This window comes from Triticum aestivum, chromosome 2A (genome assembly GCF_018294505.1).
Source record: "Triticum aestivum cultivar Chinese Spring chromosome 2A, IWGSC CS RefSeq v2.1, whole genome shotgun sequence".
Classification (NCBI taxonomy): Eukaryota; Viridiplantae; Streptophyta; class Magnoliopsida; order Poales; family Poaceae; genus Triticum; species Triticum aestivum.
The window spans coordinates 716,061,426-716,077,109 of NC_057797.1; the positions used below are offsets into that span (position 1 = coordinate 716,061,426).

The window sequence follows — 15,684 nt, forward strand, 5'->3', positions numbered from 1 at the left end:
TCCCACCAAGCTCGTCTTCCCTCCGCCTCCCGGTGTCTCCTCCCGCGATCCCCTTCCCCTTCCCCGCCGGCCGCCGCGCCGCCTCCCGCAGCTCCCAGCACGCCGCTACCTCCGAACACGGGCGCGATGCTCCCCCCATCCCCAGTGCCGCCTCCCTCATCCGCTCTTCAGCTCCCAGTCGTCGAGCCGTACGCCGCAGGTAACCGCCGGTCAGCTCGATCATGGCAACCGCCGAACGTGCATCAAGTCGGGGTGGTTACCTCCTCCACCACTACAAAGAGGTACTGCGAACTCCTGCCTCACGTCCTCCTCACTTGCCTCTTTTTTTTCTCATCTTGCCTCCCTCGCTCCCGTCCAGCGGCCGGAGCCCGCCGACCTGCCTTACCCTTGGCGTGGGCGAGGCACGCGCAGCTCCGGGACTGGTTTCGCACAACGCTCGCGGCGCCCGAGGCCAACTCCATTGCCGCCAGCGGGCTCCAAGCTGAGCTGATCCGGCGCCGTGCTGCTCGCGGTTCCGCACGGTGCCGCGTGGTAAGTGGAGCTCCGATCATTTAATTTCTTGATCTGCAGCAACCAATACATTCTCTCGAAAAGAGAGAGCAGAAATGTATATCCTGAACTACAACCATTTAGTATTGTAGTACATGACAAGTTAAGCATAAGAATGAAACATAATATGGCTTTATTTTTGGCACAAGTCTGGCCTCTTATGCTCACTGTATGAACCGTGATGAAAAGTAGTGCTCGTTCACTAGAGAGCTAAATATCTGAACATCAAGCTGAGCTGCTGTTGTATTCTTTACTCTGTCAATTGTCTGAATGCAGAGAAACAAACACATGAGAAAAGTAAGAGACTAATGGTCGAATCCTACAAATACCATATTCAGGTTGGCCACAATGACAGCATAAGGAATTTGCCACAGCTTATTACTCTCTCCGTTCACAAATATAAGATGTTTTGAATATTTCAATACAGACTATACGCGTACTGAAATGAGTCTATATAACTCTATATACATCGGATTCATAAAAAAGTTTGAACATCTTATATTTGTGAACGTAGGAAGTAATATGTTTTTTTGCAACTAAAGTTTGCATAAGAGCCAAGGGGGCGTACTGTACTGTGAGACTCGCCTCTTGTGCATCCTTTTGATACAAAGATGCCACAATAACATGAACTTGGTTGGTGTTATAATCATTAGCAGCTAGAAATTCAGAAGCTGGCCGGCACTCTTCCAGCTCTAAGAAATTAAACCGTTGTTCCTACTTTATCCTTGCTGCCATTAATTTCACATTCGCTTACTCTTCCTATCTTTAGACATATCTCAGTGGCATTAGGATCTCCACGGGGTGCACTAGCTATATAAGTCAAGGGATCAATTATCATATCTAATGTAGGAGTATCACCTGCTCCTATTTGTAAAGGAAGGTGTCATATGTTTCAGAAAAAAAGTATATCAAATAAACCTTGTCTTTAAAAGCATGATTTGGTGAGGGGTGCTAAAAGGCAAAGTAAATCTGTATCTTTTATATAAAATGCATTACGTCGGGTCACATATGTTAATTAAGGTATGTTTATATGGTCATAAAATAGCCGCCAAATATTAATGCCAGAACAGTGGGGTTAAAACATAATCCACTAATAATAGATATAAATCGTACTCAGATCGATATGCCTAAATGATAAAGCAGAGTATGCTTTAAACTTGAGTGATTCAGATTGATATGTTAATAATATTATTAGCATGGACTTGTAAATGTCTATTGAGGACTTTGCCTAAATGATATTCTGATCTTCCTAATTCTCTTTGGGGTAGCAGGGCAAGGTTGAGGTGTGCATGATCATATTCATCCTATTCTGCATGAGCCAGTCCTCCAAAAAGGTGAGTGCAAGATCTCTTGTGGTTTTTGTTGCCAGTCATAGAAAGCAAAATATATGTGCATGATCCTCAACCACTGCTATATCATAATTAGTGACAATAAAATGGCCAACACAGTTAGCACACTCAAGAAATTATGCAACAACTTATAATCAAGTAATCTACCAATTGATTCCCTGGTCATGGAGCCTACCCCAACTTGTTTGGGACTAAAGGCTTTGTTGTTGTTGTTGTTGCTGACTATGCAGTAAGTAGTAGCATATCACTACGTGAAATTACGCTACACTGCTACAAGGGATGTTGACTAACATATTATGTTTCTACTTTCTGCACAAGTGATGATGAAACTTCTCTTGAAAAGCTAGCATACAAGGCAATTGAATATTGGGCTTCAGACTCACATGCAGCTAGGAATATCAAAGTAGAATTGACCTGACATTGTTGCTATGGCTGAGATAGGAACTAGGAAGCATGCAGTTTGGATTGGAGCGGAAAAACGTAGTAAAGTGTGGTTGCATCCGAATAGTATGTTTCCAACGTGTGGTTATAAAGAGTAGTATTACTCTGTTGATTAAATTACTTGCACAGTATGTTTCCAAAAATTTGTATTATTATCTTACAGTTTGGTTGGTTGTCAGGGTGTATATGTTGATCATAAGAGGGGTAGAAGTTAAATATAATCTCCACAAATTCGGATTATGACTTTAGTTATCTTTCACAACAGGTTTGTATTCTAAGGCAACTCATGGACATTCAACTAGTCTTCTCAATTTCTTAGAATTTTTGAGATCTCTCATGCAATTGAGAATAGAGTATGATTCTTGATTTATTAATTAGTTTATTGTATAGGTTTGATCAATTGATTGAATTTTAAGGAGCAATTTTGCAATTGAGATGATATCACTATGAATAACAATTTACAGTTTCATTGTCGGTGTCGTGAACTTTATGTGTTAAATTGTTGCATTAGAGAAAACAATTGACTCCTCATACCCATGTCAGACATCCTGGTTCCTGCGTTGCTGAGGTCACGGGTGAGGAGCTAGCTAGCTAGCTAAGTCGATCATGGAGGTGTGGCCGCCGCTGCTGGTTGTTATCTTCACGCTCTATGTTGTCTCTCCCTGCTGCGGCCTTGAGGCCGTGGCTAAGAACGTGACTGTGGCACAACTACTGCCGATTTCGTCGTACCATGGGGGTTTGGCTACCTACAATGCCAAGAACTTCGGCGCTGAAGGCAACGGCACCAACGACGATACCAAAGTACGTATCCAGTTCCTCAATAGATTGCTTGGTTGGTGTTCTAATTTGTTTCTTTCTTTGTTGTCGCGCTCGAACTATGTTGTAATCGATCGCTACCTTGGTGTTGGTGTGCAGGCGTTGATGGCAGCATGGAAGGCAGCGTGTGGTGCATATGGCACGGTGACGCTGTTGATCCCGCCGGGGACGTACTACATCGGGCCGACGAAGTTCCATGGTCCCTGCAAAGCCTCCGCCATCACCTTCTTGCTCCAGGCAAGCAGTTGTGCAGTTATAAGATTGCAGTGCAAGCACGACACGACAGGGAAAAAGGGGAGTCATTTTATATGCTTGTGCAGGGGACGCTCAAGGCGGCGACGGATCTGAGGCGTTTTGGCAACGACTGGATCGAGTTCGGGTGGGTGAAAGACCTCACTGTGACCGGACAGAACAATGCCATCATCAATGGCCAGGGCGCCGCCTCCTGGCCCTTCAACAAGTGTCCCTTCCAAAAGGACTGCAAAGTCCTCCCCACTGTGAGTATCCATCCGATTTCGTTACACATAACTGGAATATCATCTTGCACTTGATCACTTCACCGGCAGTCACTAAGTATGTGACGATCCACATGTCTAAATTGATGGAGTGCAGAGCGTGCTGTTCGTGAACAACCAGAACACGGTGGTGCGCGACATCACGTCGGTAAACAGCAAGTTCTTCCACATCGCACTGCTGCAGAGTAAGAATATGAAGTTGATCAACATCCAGATCAACGCGCCGGAGAACAGCCCAAACACAGATGGCATCCACATCGAGCGAAGCACGGGTGTGGTGATTTCCGACACCCATATCAGCACAGGAGATGACTGCATCTCCATCGGCCAGGGGAGCGACAACATCGACATCGCCCGCGTCCACTGCGGCCCGGGGCACGGCATGAGCGTCGGCAGCCTTGGACGGTACGTGGACGAGGGCGACGTCACCCGCGTCCACGTCAGGAACATGACCTTCGTGGGCACCATGAACGGCGTCCGGATCAAGACGTGGGAGAACTCCCCTACCAAGAGCCTCGCCGCGCACATGCTGTTCGAGAACATGATCATGAAGGACGTGCAGAACCCCATCATCATCGACCAGAAGTACTGCCCTTACTACGACTGCGAGCACAAGCACGTCTCCGGGGTCACCCTCAAGGACATCACGTTCAAGAACATCAAGGGGACGTCGTCGACGCCGGTGGCCGTGCGGCTCCGGTGCGGCGTGCCGTGCCAGGGCGTCGTGCTGCAGGACGTGGACCTGAAGTACATGGGAGAGGGAGGGTCCTCGTCGAAGTGCGAGAACGCCATGGCCACGTACGTTGGCTACCAGCACCCAGAGCCATGCGCCTAGTCGGCCGATTTGATTCTGGTGGATGCTGGTGCGACCTCAATTTAGTTCTCCTTTACTTCTTTTCCTGTTGCTTCGAATGTTTTGTGTGTGTGCGGCATTAGGGAGCCGCCAATTGCTGGCGTCTACGCCTCTACGGAGTACTTGCCTAGCTGCTCAATCAGAGAACTCGATCGTCTGACAAGTGGGCTCTGTGCTTATGTTGACGATCAGTGTTCTTATGTGGACGATCAGTGTGCTTATGTTCACCACTGTGCTTTGTGCTCGAAATCGGGAATCTGTTATTGTAGCTCTGCACTGTAGTGACGCATCCTGGAATCTGACGGCTTGAGGTTGGCTAAGTCGGCGCTACCTCGAGCCGTCAGATGCCCCCTGACTTGGCGTGGCCAAGTCAACATTTTTCGACAAAAAAAATATATTAATATCGTGAAGATATCAATTACATCAGCAGCACTAACCATCATCCAAGACAACATCCGAAATACAAAAAAGGTTCTCCAAAAGCAACGCCTCTAAGAAGGAAACAATGCACAAACGTTGTCGTTGCCCGATCAAAGATCTTGGGTTTTCACCTGGAGAAATATTGAGTTTATCCAAGAACAATGCCTTCAACAATGTCATTGCCAGGTACAACTAATAAAGGCCAGACCTTGAATTTTCACCTTGGGAATCAAGACTTGGTACTCGAGGAGCATCATCAAAAATGCAGTCCTCCAGTGTTGCCGCCCCCGCTTGCTGAGGCCGCGGTTGCAAGTCACCAACACAATGAGCAGTGGATCATCATCTTCTCCTCATCTATAGTGAGTACTCCCTGGGACATCCAGTGATAGTAGACGACCTCGACTCAACACGAGCATGCGAGATAACACCTTCAGAGCCTACTGATGTTCAACCACGACCGCCTTGAATCCCCATGTCCACACCTTGAAAAATCAGGGCCATGGTGGTGCCAATGCCGATGTTTCCAAGGTGGCGACAATCTGTTGTTGACAATCACCAAACACCCGAGCACACAACCTTCTATAGCGTCGGCGATGCATCTGCATCAGAGGCGCGCCGTGGCAGATCAGTAGACAGGAGGCGGTGTCCTTGGGTAGCACGAGCAGACCGGACCTTGTGATGGCGCCACTAGGTCCGGTTGGGTCGACACAGCCACACTTGGGACCGTGGAGATTCAATGGTGACATGGTCATGCAGTCTTAGAGGGGATCACCGATGCGATCTTGGGTCACGGGTCAAGGAAGGGGAAGCAACGAGAGTCGCCGGCGTCCCGCGGACGCACCGCACACCAGCAGCCTCCCATCGTCGTCTTCCAGCACAACCCGTCGCACGCCGCCGTTCCAGAAACCCCGACCTTGGCCTCCATCGCCCCACATGAAGTAGGCCTACCCTAGAAAAAGGGAACCCCGCCACCCTTCGGTAGCGGGCTCACCACCACCACGGCTCAAGCCGGGTGGCAGCGGCGGAGAAGAGATCCGATGTGGAGTGTGCTGGCGGCGGCACTAGGGTTCGTCCCTAGCGTCGCCTGGGGAGTGATGTGAGGGACGCTTGAACCATTTTCCTTAAAATTGGGGGAGAATTTTACTTCCCCGCCCTCAGCACCAACTAGGAATTTCACGCCGAGTCAACATATCCAGGTACACGAAGTGCAAGTAGAATATGTCTCTATACTTTTCTTTTGAACATAGTACAGACACAAGCGCTCACAGATATGCGCATACACTCACCTCCATGAATACACACACATACCCTACCCCTATGAGCACCTCCAAGAGACTAAGCCGGCATATCCAGCTCCTCCAAGAACGATCACGGCTGAAAACGATCGCGACTGTTGAGCTTCCACGATATCCAGCTCCTCCAAGAACCGCCTGATAAAGCTCATGGTCGACAGTGGGCTTTGAAACTCATCCTCATGGATTGCTTTCCGTCGAGCCCACCAAATCACCCACATTGTCACTAGAACACGCGTTAAATCCTGCTGGCTTATTGTTTCAAACAACCAGAACAACCACAGCCGTGCGTCGGCGTTCTAGTTTGATATCACATGTTCCAGAAGCTCATCATCACCCAGGGCCCATACGCATCTAGCCATGCGGCAGCTCAGCAGGGAGTGACGCCAGGTATCCTCCTCGGCTCCACAAATCGAGCACGCCGGTGTATCCGCCATATTCCTCTCATGTCGAACAAGCCCCGTAGGGATGGACGTGTGGGCTAACCTCCATACGAACACCCTGATCTTGGAAGGAACCCGCACTTTCCAGAGCTGCGACCAAGAACTCTTATCTGCTGCAATATTTGAGTGCCCCGGTCGGTGGCCGAGCCAGTCCTCCCTCTGACTCTTGACTGTAGATATCATTCGGTAAGCCGATCGAACCGAGAAGACTCCCCTCTTATCATAGTGCCAGGCCCAAAAATCTTCCTGAATCCGAGTGCTCAATGGTATGTTCATAATAACTTCAACATCGGGAGCAATAAAGTGTTCCATGATCACATGCTTATTCCATGACCTGGTGGTGGGGTCAATCAGATCCGAGACTAGGTTTGGTGGATTGGCCGACCGTGCACATATCGATCGAAGTTTGTAGTCTCTCGAGAGTCAGTTATCTTGCCATATGTTTGTGTGTGTTCCCGATCCAATGCGCTTGATGAGCCCTTGTGCTAGCACGTCCCTCCCCTCTAATATAGAGCGCCAAACCTGGGACGGACCTGCACCCAAAACAACATCCAAAAGATGACAGTCTGGAAAGTACCTGGCTTTTAGAACGCGAGCACTGAGCGAAGCCGGGTCCTGTAGAAGCCTCCAAGCTTGGCGTGCAAGTAATGCTAGGTTAAACAACTCCAAATCCCTGAAGCCCAACCCTCCCATGAACTTGGGTTTGTACATAGTTTTCCATGACACCCAGGCAGTTTTTCGCTGGCCATTCTTGCTCCCCCACCAGACTTCCTGATGATACCATTGATATGCTCACACAAGCCCCTTGGCAATTTAAAGCATGACATAGAATACGTGGGAATGGACTGGGCCACGGACTTAATAAGTACCTCTTTCCCAGCAGACGATAAGCACTTCTCCATCCACCCTTGCACCTTCTTCCAAATTCTATCTTTCAAATATTTAAACGACCCTTCTTTTGCTCCCCCCACATCCGATGGCAAGCCTAGATATTTCTCTGACAATGATTCATTGTGAACAGAAAGTATGTTCTTGATCGAATTTCGAGCATCATTTGGTACTCCTTTACTAAAGAAAATGGATGACTTATCCATGTTTACCCTCTGACCCGAGGCATTGCAATAGATCCTTAGTAACTCCTCAATCCGAGTTGCGCTCGCATCAGTTGCTTCAAAGAAAAGCAAACCGTCGTCTGCAAATAGCAGATGATTAACTTCAGGTGCATTCGGCACGACTGTGATTCCACGTACTCCTGCGCCGGCTTTCAACAGACATGAAAGCCCTTCTGCTGCTAGCAGGAACAAATATGGCGAGCTAGGATCACCCTGATGCAAGCCTCGAGAGGGCTTAAACCCATCCAGACTCCTTCCACTAAAGAGAACTGAAAAGGAGACCGATGTCACACATCTCATGACCGTATTAGTAAAACGGGGACTAAAGCCCATCTTTATCATCACAGCTCGCAAGTAAGACCACTCCAAGTGATCATACGCTTTCATCATATCCAACTTTAAAGCACAATATCTGTTTCCCTTCACCCGCCTAGTTTTCATGTAATGTAGACATTCATAGGCTGTGATGAAGTTATCTGTGATGAGACGACCAGGAACAAAAGCCGACTGCTCTTCGGAAATGATCTCGGGGAGGATTACTTTCAGCCTATTTGCTAAGACCTTCGAAGCGATCTTATAGATCACATTGCAAAGAATTATCGGCCGAAATTGTCCTAAAACTTTTGGACTTGCTATCTTGGGGATTAAAATGATGAACGTATTGTTGATCTCCTCCGGTGAGTCCACACCATCAAGCACTCTGATGATCATCCTTGTTACTTCATCACCACATAAGTCCCAATGTTTCTGAAAAAAATGTGTCGGGAAACCGTCCGGCCCTGGTGCTTTAGTTGGGAACATTTGAAACAGAGCTTCCTTAACCTCATCCTTACTATATGTTGCATTCAGGCGGGCATTCATATTGCCATCCACCCTCACCGGTATGTGCGAAAACACCTCTTCCATACCTATTGTTCCTTCTGACGTGTACAGATTTGAATAAAAGTTCGTGGCCATGTCCGCAAGTTCGACCGGATCAGTGCACATAGTTCTGTCATTACGGTCCAACTAGGTTATACTGTTTTTGGCCCGCCGAGCACTAGCCTTCCTCTAAAAAAATTTGGTGTTACTATCACCCTCGGACAACCATGAAATGCGCGACCGCTGTCTGGCCATGATTTCTTCTCTGTACGCCAATTCCACCATTTGATCCTCGACCCAGCGTTCCTCGTCGCTGGGCCCCGTACGCAACGGGTCTGCACGCAACGTTGCGAGTTGCCGGCGTAGCAGCCGTAGCTCCTTACGGACCGACCCAAAGGTGATCCGTCCCCACCTGGATAAGGAGGTGGCCACTGCCTGAAGTTTGTTAGACAATTCAGTCACCGAAGAGGCTGGGCCATCACTTCTCCATGCATCTTCTACAATACCGTTAAAACTGAAGGAAATATGCCCTAGAGGCAATAATAAAGTTATTATTTATTTCCTTATATCATGATAAATGTTTATTATTCATGCTAGAATTGTATTAACCGGAAACATAATACATGTGTGAATACATAAACAAAAACAGTGAGTCACTAGTATGCTTCTACTTGACTAGCTCATTAATCAAAGATGGTTATGTTTCCTAACCATAGACATGAGTTGTCATTTGATTAACGGGATCACATCATTAGGAGAATGATGTGATTGACTTGACCCATTCCGTTAGCTTAGCACTTGATCGTTTAGTTTGTTGCTATTGCTTTCTTCATAACTTATACATGTTCCTATGACTATGAGATTATGCAACTCCCGTTTACCGGAGGAACACTTTGTGTGCTACCAAACGTCACAACGTAACTGGGTGATTATAAAGGTGCTCTACAGGTGTCTCCGAAGGTACTTGTTGGGTTGGCGTATTTCGAGATTAGGATTTGTCACTCCGATTGTCGGAGAGGTATCTCTGGGCCCTCTCGGTAATGCACATCACTCAAGCCTTGCAAGCATTGCAACTAATAAGTTAGTTGCAGGATGATGTATTACGGAACGAGTAAAGAGACTTGCCAGTAACGAGATTGAACTAGATTTTGAGATACCGACGATCGAATCTCGGGCAAGTAACATACCGATGACAAAGGGAACAACGTATGTTGTTATGCGGTCTGACCGATAAAGATCTTCGTAGAATATGTAGGAGCCAATATGAGCATCCAGGTTCCGCTATTGGTTATTGACCGGAGACGTGTCTCGGTCATGTCTACATAGTTCTCGAACCCGTAGGGTCCGCACGCTTAAAGTTCGGTGACGATCGTAATTAGGGTTTTTGTGTTTTGATGTACCGAAGGTTGTTCGGAGTCCCGGATGTGATCACGGACATGACGAGGAGTCTCGAAATGGTCGAGACATAAAGATTGATATATTGGAAGCCTATATTTGGATATCGGAAATGTTCCGGGTGAAATCGGGATTTTACCGGAGTACCGGGGGGTTACCGGAACCCCCCCGGGGGTTATTGGGCCTACATGGGCCATAAGGGAGAAGAGGAGGGCCGGCCAGGGCAGGCCGCGCGCCCCCTCCCCCCTAGTCCGAATAGGACAAGGAAGGGGGGGGGGCGCCCCCCTTTCCTCTTTCTCCCTTCCTCCTTCCTTTTCCAACAAGGCAAGAGGGGGGAGTCCTACTCCCGGTTGGAGTAGGACTGCTCTAGGCGCACCCATAGGGCCGGCCGCACCTCCCCCTCTCCCTCCTTTATATACTGAGGCAAGGGGGCACCCCATGACACACAAGTTGATCCTCGTGATCGTTCCTTAGCCGTGTGCGGTGCCCCCTTCCACCATATTCCACCTCGGTCATATCGTAGCGGTGCTTAGGCGAAGCCCTGCGTCGGTAGAACATCATCACCGTCATCACGCCGTCGTGCTGACGAAACTCTCCCTCAACATTTTGCTGGATCAGAACTCGAGGGACGTCACCGAGTTAAATGTGTGCAGAACTCAGAGGTGCCGTATGTTCGGTACTTGGATCGGTCGGATCGGGAAGACGTATGACTACTTCCTCTATGTTGTGTCAACACTTCCGTTGCCGGTCTACGAGGGTACATAGACAACACTCTCCCCTCTCGTTGCTATGCATCACCATGATCTTGCGTGTGCGTAGGAAAATTTTGAAATTACTACGTTCCCCAACAGTGGCATCCGAGCCTAGGTTTTATGCGTTTATGTTGTGCACGAGTAGAACACAAGTGAGTTGTGGGCGATATAAGTCATACTGCTTACCAGCATGTCATACTTTGGTTCGATGGTATTGTTGGATGAAGCGGCCCGGACCGACATTACGCATACGCTTACGCGAGACTGGTTCTATCGACGTGCTTTGCACACAGGTGGCTGGTGGGTGTCAGTTTCTCCAACTTTAGTTGAACCAAGTGTGGCTACGCCCGGTCCTTGCGAAGGTTAAAACAACACCAACTTGACAAACTATCATTGTGGTTTTGATGCGTAGGTAAGAACGGTTCTTGCTAAGCCCGTAGCAGCCACGTAAAACTTGCAACAACAAAGTAGAGGACGTCTAACTTGTTTTTGCAGGGCATATTGTGATGTGATATGGTCAAGACATGATGCTAAATTTTATTGTATGAGATGATCATGTTTTGTAACCGAGTTATCGGCAACTGGCAGGAGCCATATGGTTGTCGCTTTATTGTATGCAATGCAATTGCGCTGTAATGCTTTACTTTATCACTAAGCGGTAGCGATAGTCGTGGAAGCATAAGATTGGCGAGACGACAACGATGCTACGATGGTGATCAAGGTGTCGCGCCGGTGACGATGGTGATCATGAAGGTGCTTCGGAGATGGAGATCACAAGCACAAGATGATGATGGCCATATCATATCACTTATATTGATTGCATGTGATGTTTATCTTTTATGCATCTTATCTTGCTTTGATTGACGGTAGCATTATAAGATGATCCCCCACTAAATTATCAAAGTATAAGTGTTCTCCCTGAGTATGCACCGTTGCGAAAGTTCTTCGTGCTGAGACACCACGTGATGATCGGGTGTGATAGGCTCTACGTTCAAATACAACGGGTGCAAAACAGTTGCACACGCGGAATACTCAGGTTTAACTTGACGAGCCTAGCATATAACAGATATGGCCTCGGAACACGGAGACCGAAAGGTCGAGCGTGAATCATATAGTAGATATGATCAACATATTGATGTTCACCATTGATACTACTCCATCTCACGTGATGATCGGACATGGTTTAGTTGATTTGGATCACGTGATCACTTAGAGGATTAGAGGGATATCTTTCTAAGTGGGAGTTCTTAAGTAATATGATTAATTGAACTTAAATTTATCATGAACTTAGTACCTGATAGTATCTTGCTTGTCTATGTTTGATTGTAGATAGATGGCTCGTGCTGTTGTTCCGTTGAATTTTAATGCGTTCCTTGAGAAAGCAAAGTTGAAAGATGATGGTAGCAATTACACGGACTGGGTCCGTAACTTGAGGATTATCCTCATTGCTGCACAGAAGAATTACGTCCTGGAAGCACCGCTAAGTGCCAAGCCTGCTGCAGGAGCGACACCAGATGTTATGAACGTCTGGCAGAGCAAAGCTGATGACTACTCGATAGTTCAGTGTGCCATGCTTTACGGCTTAGAACCGGGTCTTCAACGACGTTTTGAACGTCATGGAGCATATGAGATGTTCCAGGAGTTGAAGTTAATATTTCAAGCAAATGCCCGGATTGAGAGATATGAAGTCTCCAATAAGTTCTATAGCTGCAAGATGGAGGAGAATAGTTCTGTCAGTGAACATATACTCAAAATGTCTGGGTATCATAATCACTTGACTCAACTGGGGGTTAATCTTCCTGTTGATAGTGTCATTGACAGAGTTCTTCAATCACTGCCACCAAGCTACAAAAGCTTCGTGATGAACTATAATATGCAAGGGATGAATAAAACTATTCCTGAGCTCTTCGCGATGCTAAAAGCCGCGGAGGTAGAAATCAAGAAGGAGCATCAAGTGTTGATGGTCAATAAGACCACCAGTTTCAAGAAAAAGGGCAAAGGGAAGAAGAAAGGGAACTTCAAGAAGAACAGCAAACAAGTTGCTGCTCAGGAGAAGAAACCCAAGTCTGGACCTAAGCCTGAGACTGAGTGCTTCTACTGCAAGCAGACTGGTCACTGGAAGCGGAACTGCCCCAAGTATTTGGCGGATAAGAAGGATGGCAAAGTGAACAAAGGTATATGTGATATACATGTTATTGATGTGTACCTTACTAATGCTCGCAGTAGCACCTGGGTATTTGATACTGGTTCTGTTGCTAACATTTGCAACTCGAAACAGGGGCTACGGATTAAGCGAAGATTGGCTAAGGACGAGGTGACGATGCGCGTGGGAAATGGTTCCAAAGTCGATGTGATCGCGGTCGGCACGCTACCTCTACATCTACCTTCGGGATTAGTATTAGACCTAAATAATTGTTATTTGGTGCCAGCGTTGAGCATGAACATTATATCTGGATCTTGTTTGATGCGAGACGGTTATTCATTTAAATCAGAGAATAATGGTTGTTCTATTTATATGAGTAATATCTTTTATGGTCATGCACCCTTGAAGAGTGGTCTATTTTTGATGAATCTCGATAGTAGTGATACACATATTCATAATGTTGAAATCAAAAGATGCAGAGTTGATAATGATAGTGCAACTTATTTGTGGCACTGCCGTTTAGGTCATATCGGTGTAAAGCGCATGAAGAAACTCCATACTGATGGACTTTTGGAACTACTTGATTATGAATCACTTGGTACTTGCGAACCGTGCCTCATGGGTAAGATGACTAAAACGCCGTTCTCCGGTACTATGGAGAGAGCAACGGATTTGTTGGAAATCATACATACAGATGTATGTGGTCCAATGAATGTTGAGGCTCGTGGCGGATATCGTTATTTTCTCACCTTCACAGATGATTTAAGCAGATATGGGTATATCTACTTAATGAAACATAAGTCTGAAACATTTGAAAAGTTCAAAGAATTTCAGAGTGAAGTTGAAAATCATCGTAACAAGAAAATAAAGTTTCTACGATCTGATCGTGGAGGAGAATATTTGAGTTACGAGTTTGGTCTACATTTGAAACAATGCGGAATAGTTTCGCAACTCACGCCACCCGGAACACCACAGCGTAATGGTGTGTCCGAACGTCGTAATCGTACTTTATTAGATATGGTGCGATCTATGATGTCTCTTACTGATTTACCGTTATCGTTTTGGGGTTATGCTTTAGAGACGGCTGCATTCACGTTAAATAGGACACCATCGAAATCCGTTGAGACGACGCCTTATGAACTGTGGTTTGGCAAGAAACCAAAGTTGTCGTTTCTGAAAGTTTGGGGCTGCGATGCTTATGTGAAAAAGCTTCAACCTGATAAGCTCGAACCCAAATCGGAGAAATGTGTCTTCATAGGATACCCAAAGGAGACTGTTGGGTACACCTTCTATCACAGATCCGAAGGCAAAACTTTTGTTGCTAAATTCGGAGTTTTTCTAGAGAAGGAGTTTCTCTCGAAAGAAGTGAGTGGGAGAAAAGTAGAACTTGATGAGGTAACTGTACCTGCTCCCTTATTGGAAAGTAGTACATCACAGAAACCGGTTTCTGTGACACCTACACCAATTAGTGATGAAGCTAATGATAATGATCATGAAACTTCAGATCAAGTTACTACCGAACCTCGTAGATCAACCAGAGTAAGATCCGCACCAGAGTGGTACGGTAATCCTGTTCTGGAAGTCATGCTACTAGATCATGATGAACCTACGAACTATGAAGAAGCGATGGTGAGCCCAGATTCCGCAAAATGGCTAGAAGCCATGAAATCTGAGATGGGATCCATGTATGAGAACAAAGTGTGGACTTTGGTTGACTTGCCCGTTGATCGGCAAGCAATTGAGAATAAATGGATCTTCAAGAAGAAGACTGACGCTGACGGTAATGTTACTGTCTACAAAGCTCGACTTGTTGCAAAAGGTTTTCGACAAGTTCAAGGGATTGACTACGATGAGACCTTCTCACCCGTAGCGATGCTTAAGTCTGTCCGAATCATGTTAGCAATTGCCGCATTTTATGATTATGAAATTTGGCAAATGGATGTCAAAACTGCATTCCTGAATGGATTTCTGGAAGAAGAGTTGTATATGATGCAACCAGAAGGTTTTGTCGATCCAAAGGGAGCTAACAAAGTGTGCAAGCTCCAGCGATCCATTTATGGACTGGTGCAAGCCTCTCGGAGTTGGAATAAACGCTTTGATAGTGTGATCAAAGCATTTGGTTTTGTACAGACTTTTGGAGAAGCCTGTATTTACAAGAAAGTGAGTGGGAGCTCTGTAGCATTTCTGATATTATATGTGGATGACATATTATTGATTGGAAATGATATAGAATTTCTGGATAGCATAAAGGGATACTTGAATAAGAGTTTTTCAATGAAAGACCTCGGTGAAGCTGCTTACATATTGGGCATTAAGATCTATAGAGATAGATCAAGACGCTTAATTGGACTTTCACAAAGCACATACCTTGACAAGGTTTTGAAGAAGTTCAAAATGGATCAAGCAAAGAAAGGGTTCTTGCCTGTGTTACAAGGTGTGAAGTTGAGTAAGACTCAATGTCCGACCACCGCAGAAGATAGAGAGAAAATGAAAGATGTTCCCTATGCTTCAGCCATAGGCTCTATCATGTATGCAATGCTGTGTACCAGACCTGATGTGTGCCTTGCTATAAGTCTAGCAGGGAGGTACCAAAGTAATCCAGGAGTGGATCACTGGACAGCGGTCAAGAACATCCTGAAATACCTGAAAAGGACTAAGGATATGTTTCTCGTATATGGAGGTGACAAAGAGCTCATCGTAAATGGTTACGTTGATGCAAGCTTTGACACTGATCCGGACGATT

The 15,684-nt window shown here is 46.3% G+C and overlaps 1 protein-coding gene across 4 annotated transcripts; it reads left to right on the forward strand.

Moving 5' to 3' along the window:
• Positions 1–4,726, forward strand: LOC123190486 (exopolygalacturonase-like). Of its 4 annotated transcripts, XM_044603136.1 has the most exons (8): positions 1–281; positions 359–531; positions 1,821–1,883; positions 2,519–2,604; positions 2,883–3,140; positions 3,255–3,392; positions 3,476–3,652; positions 3,768–4,726. In XM_044603136.1, the coding sequence occupies exons 5-8, from the start codon at positions 2,946–2,948 to the stop codon at positions 4,503–4,505; spliced, it is 1,248 nt and encodes a 415-aa protein (XP_044459071.1). In that variant the 5' UTR covers positions 1–281; positions 359–531; positions 1,821–1,883; positions 2,519–2,604; positions 2,883–2,945; the 3' UTR covers positions 4,506–4,726. The 4 variants fall into 4 exon arrangements, with proteins under 4 accessions (XP_044459071.1, XP_044459072.1, XP_044459070.1 ...); XM_044603137.1 differs by having other exon boundaries at positions 1,821–2,604; XM_044603135.1 differs by lacking the exon at positions 2,519–2,604.
• Positions 4,727–15,684: the final 10,958 nt, after the last annotated feature.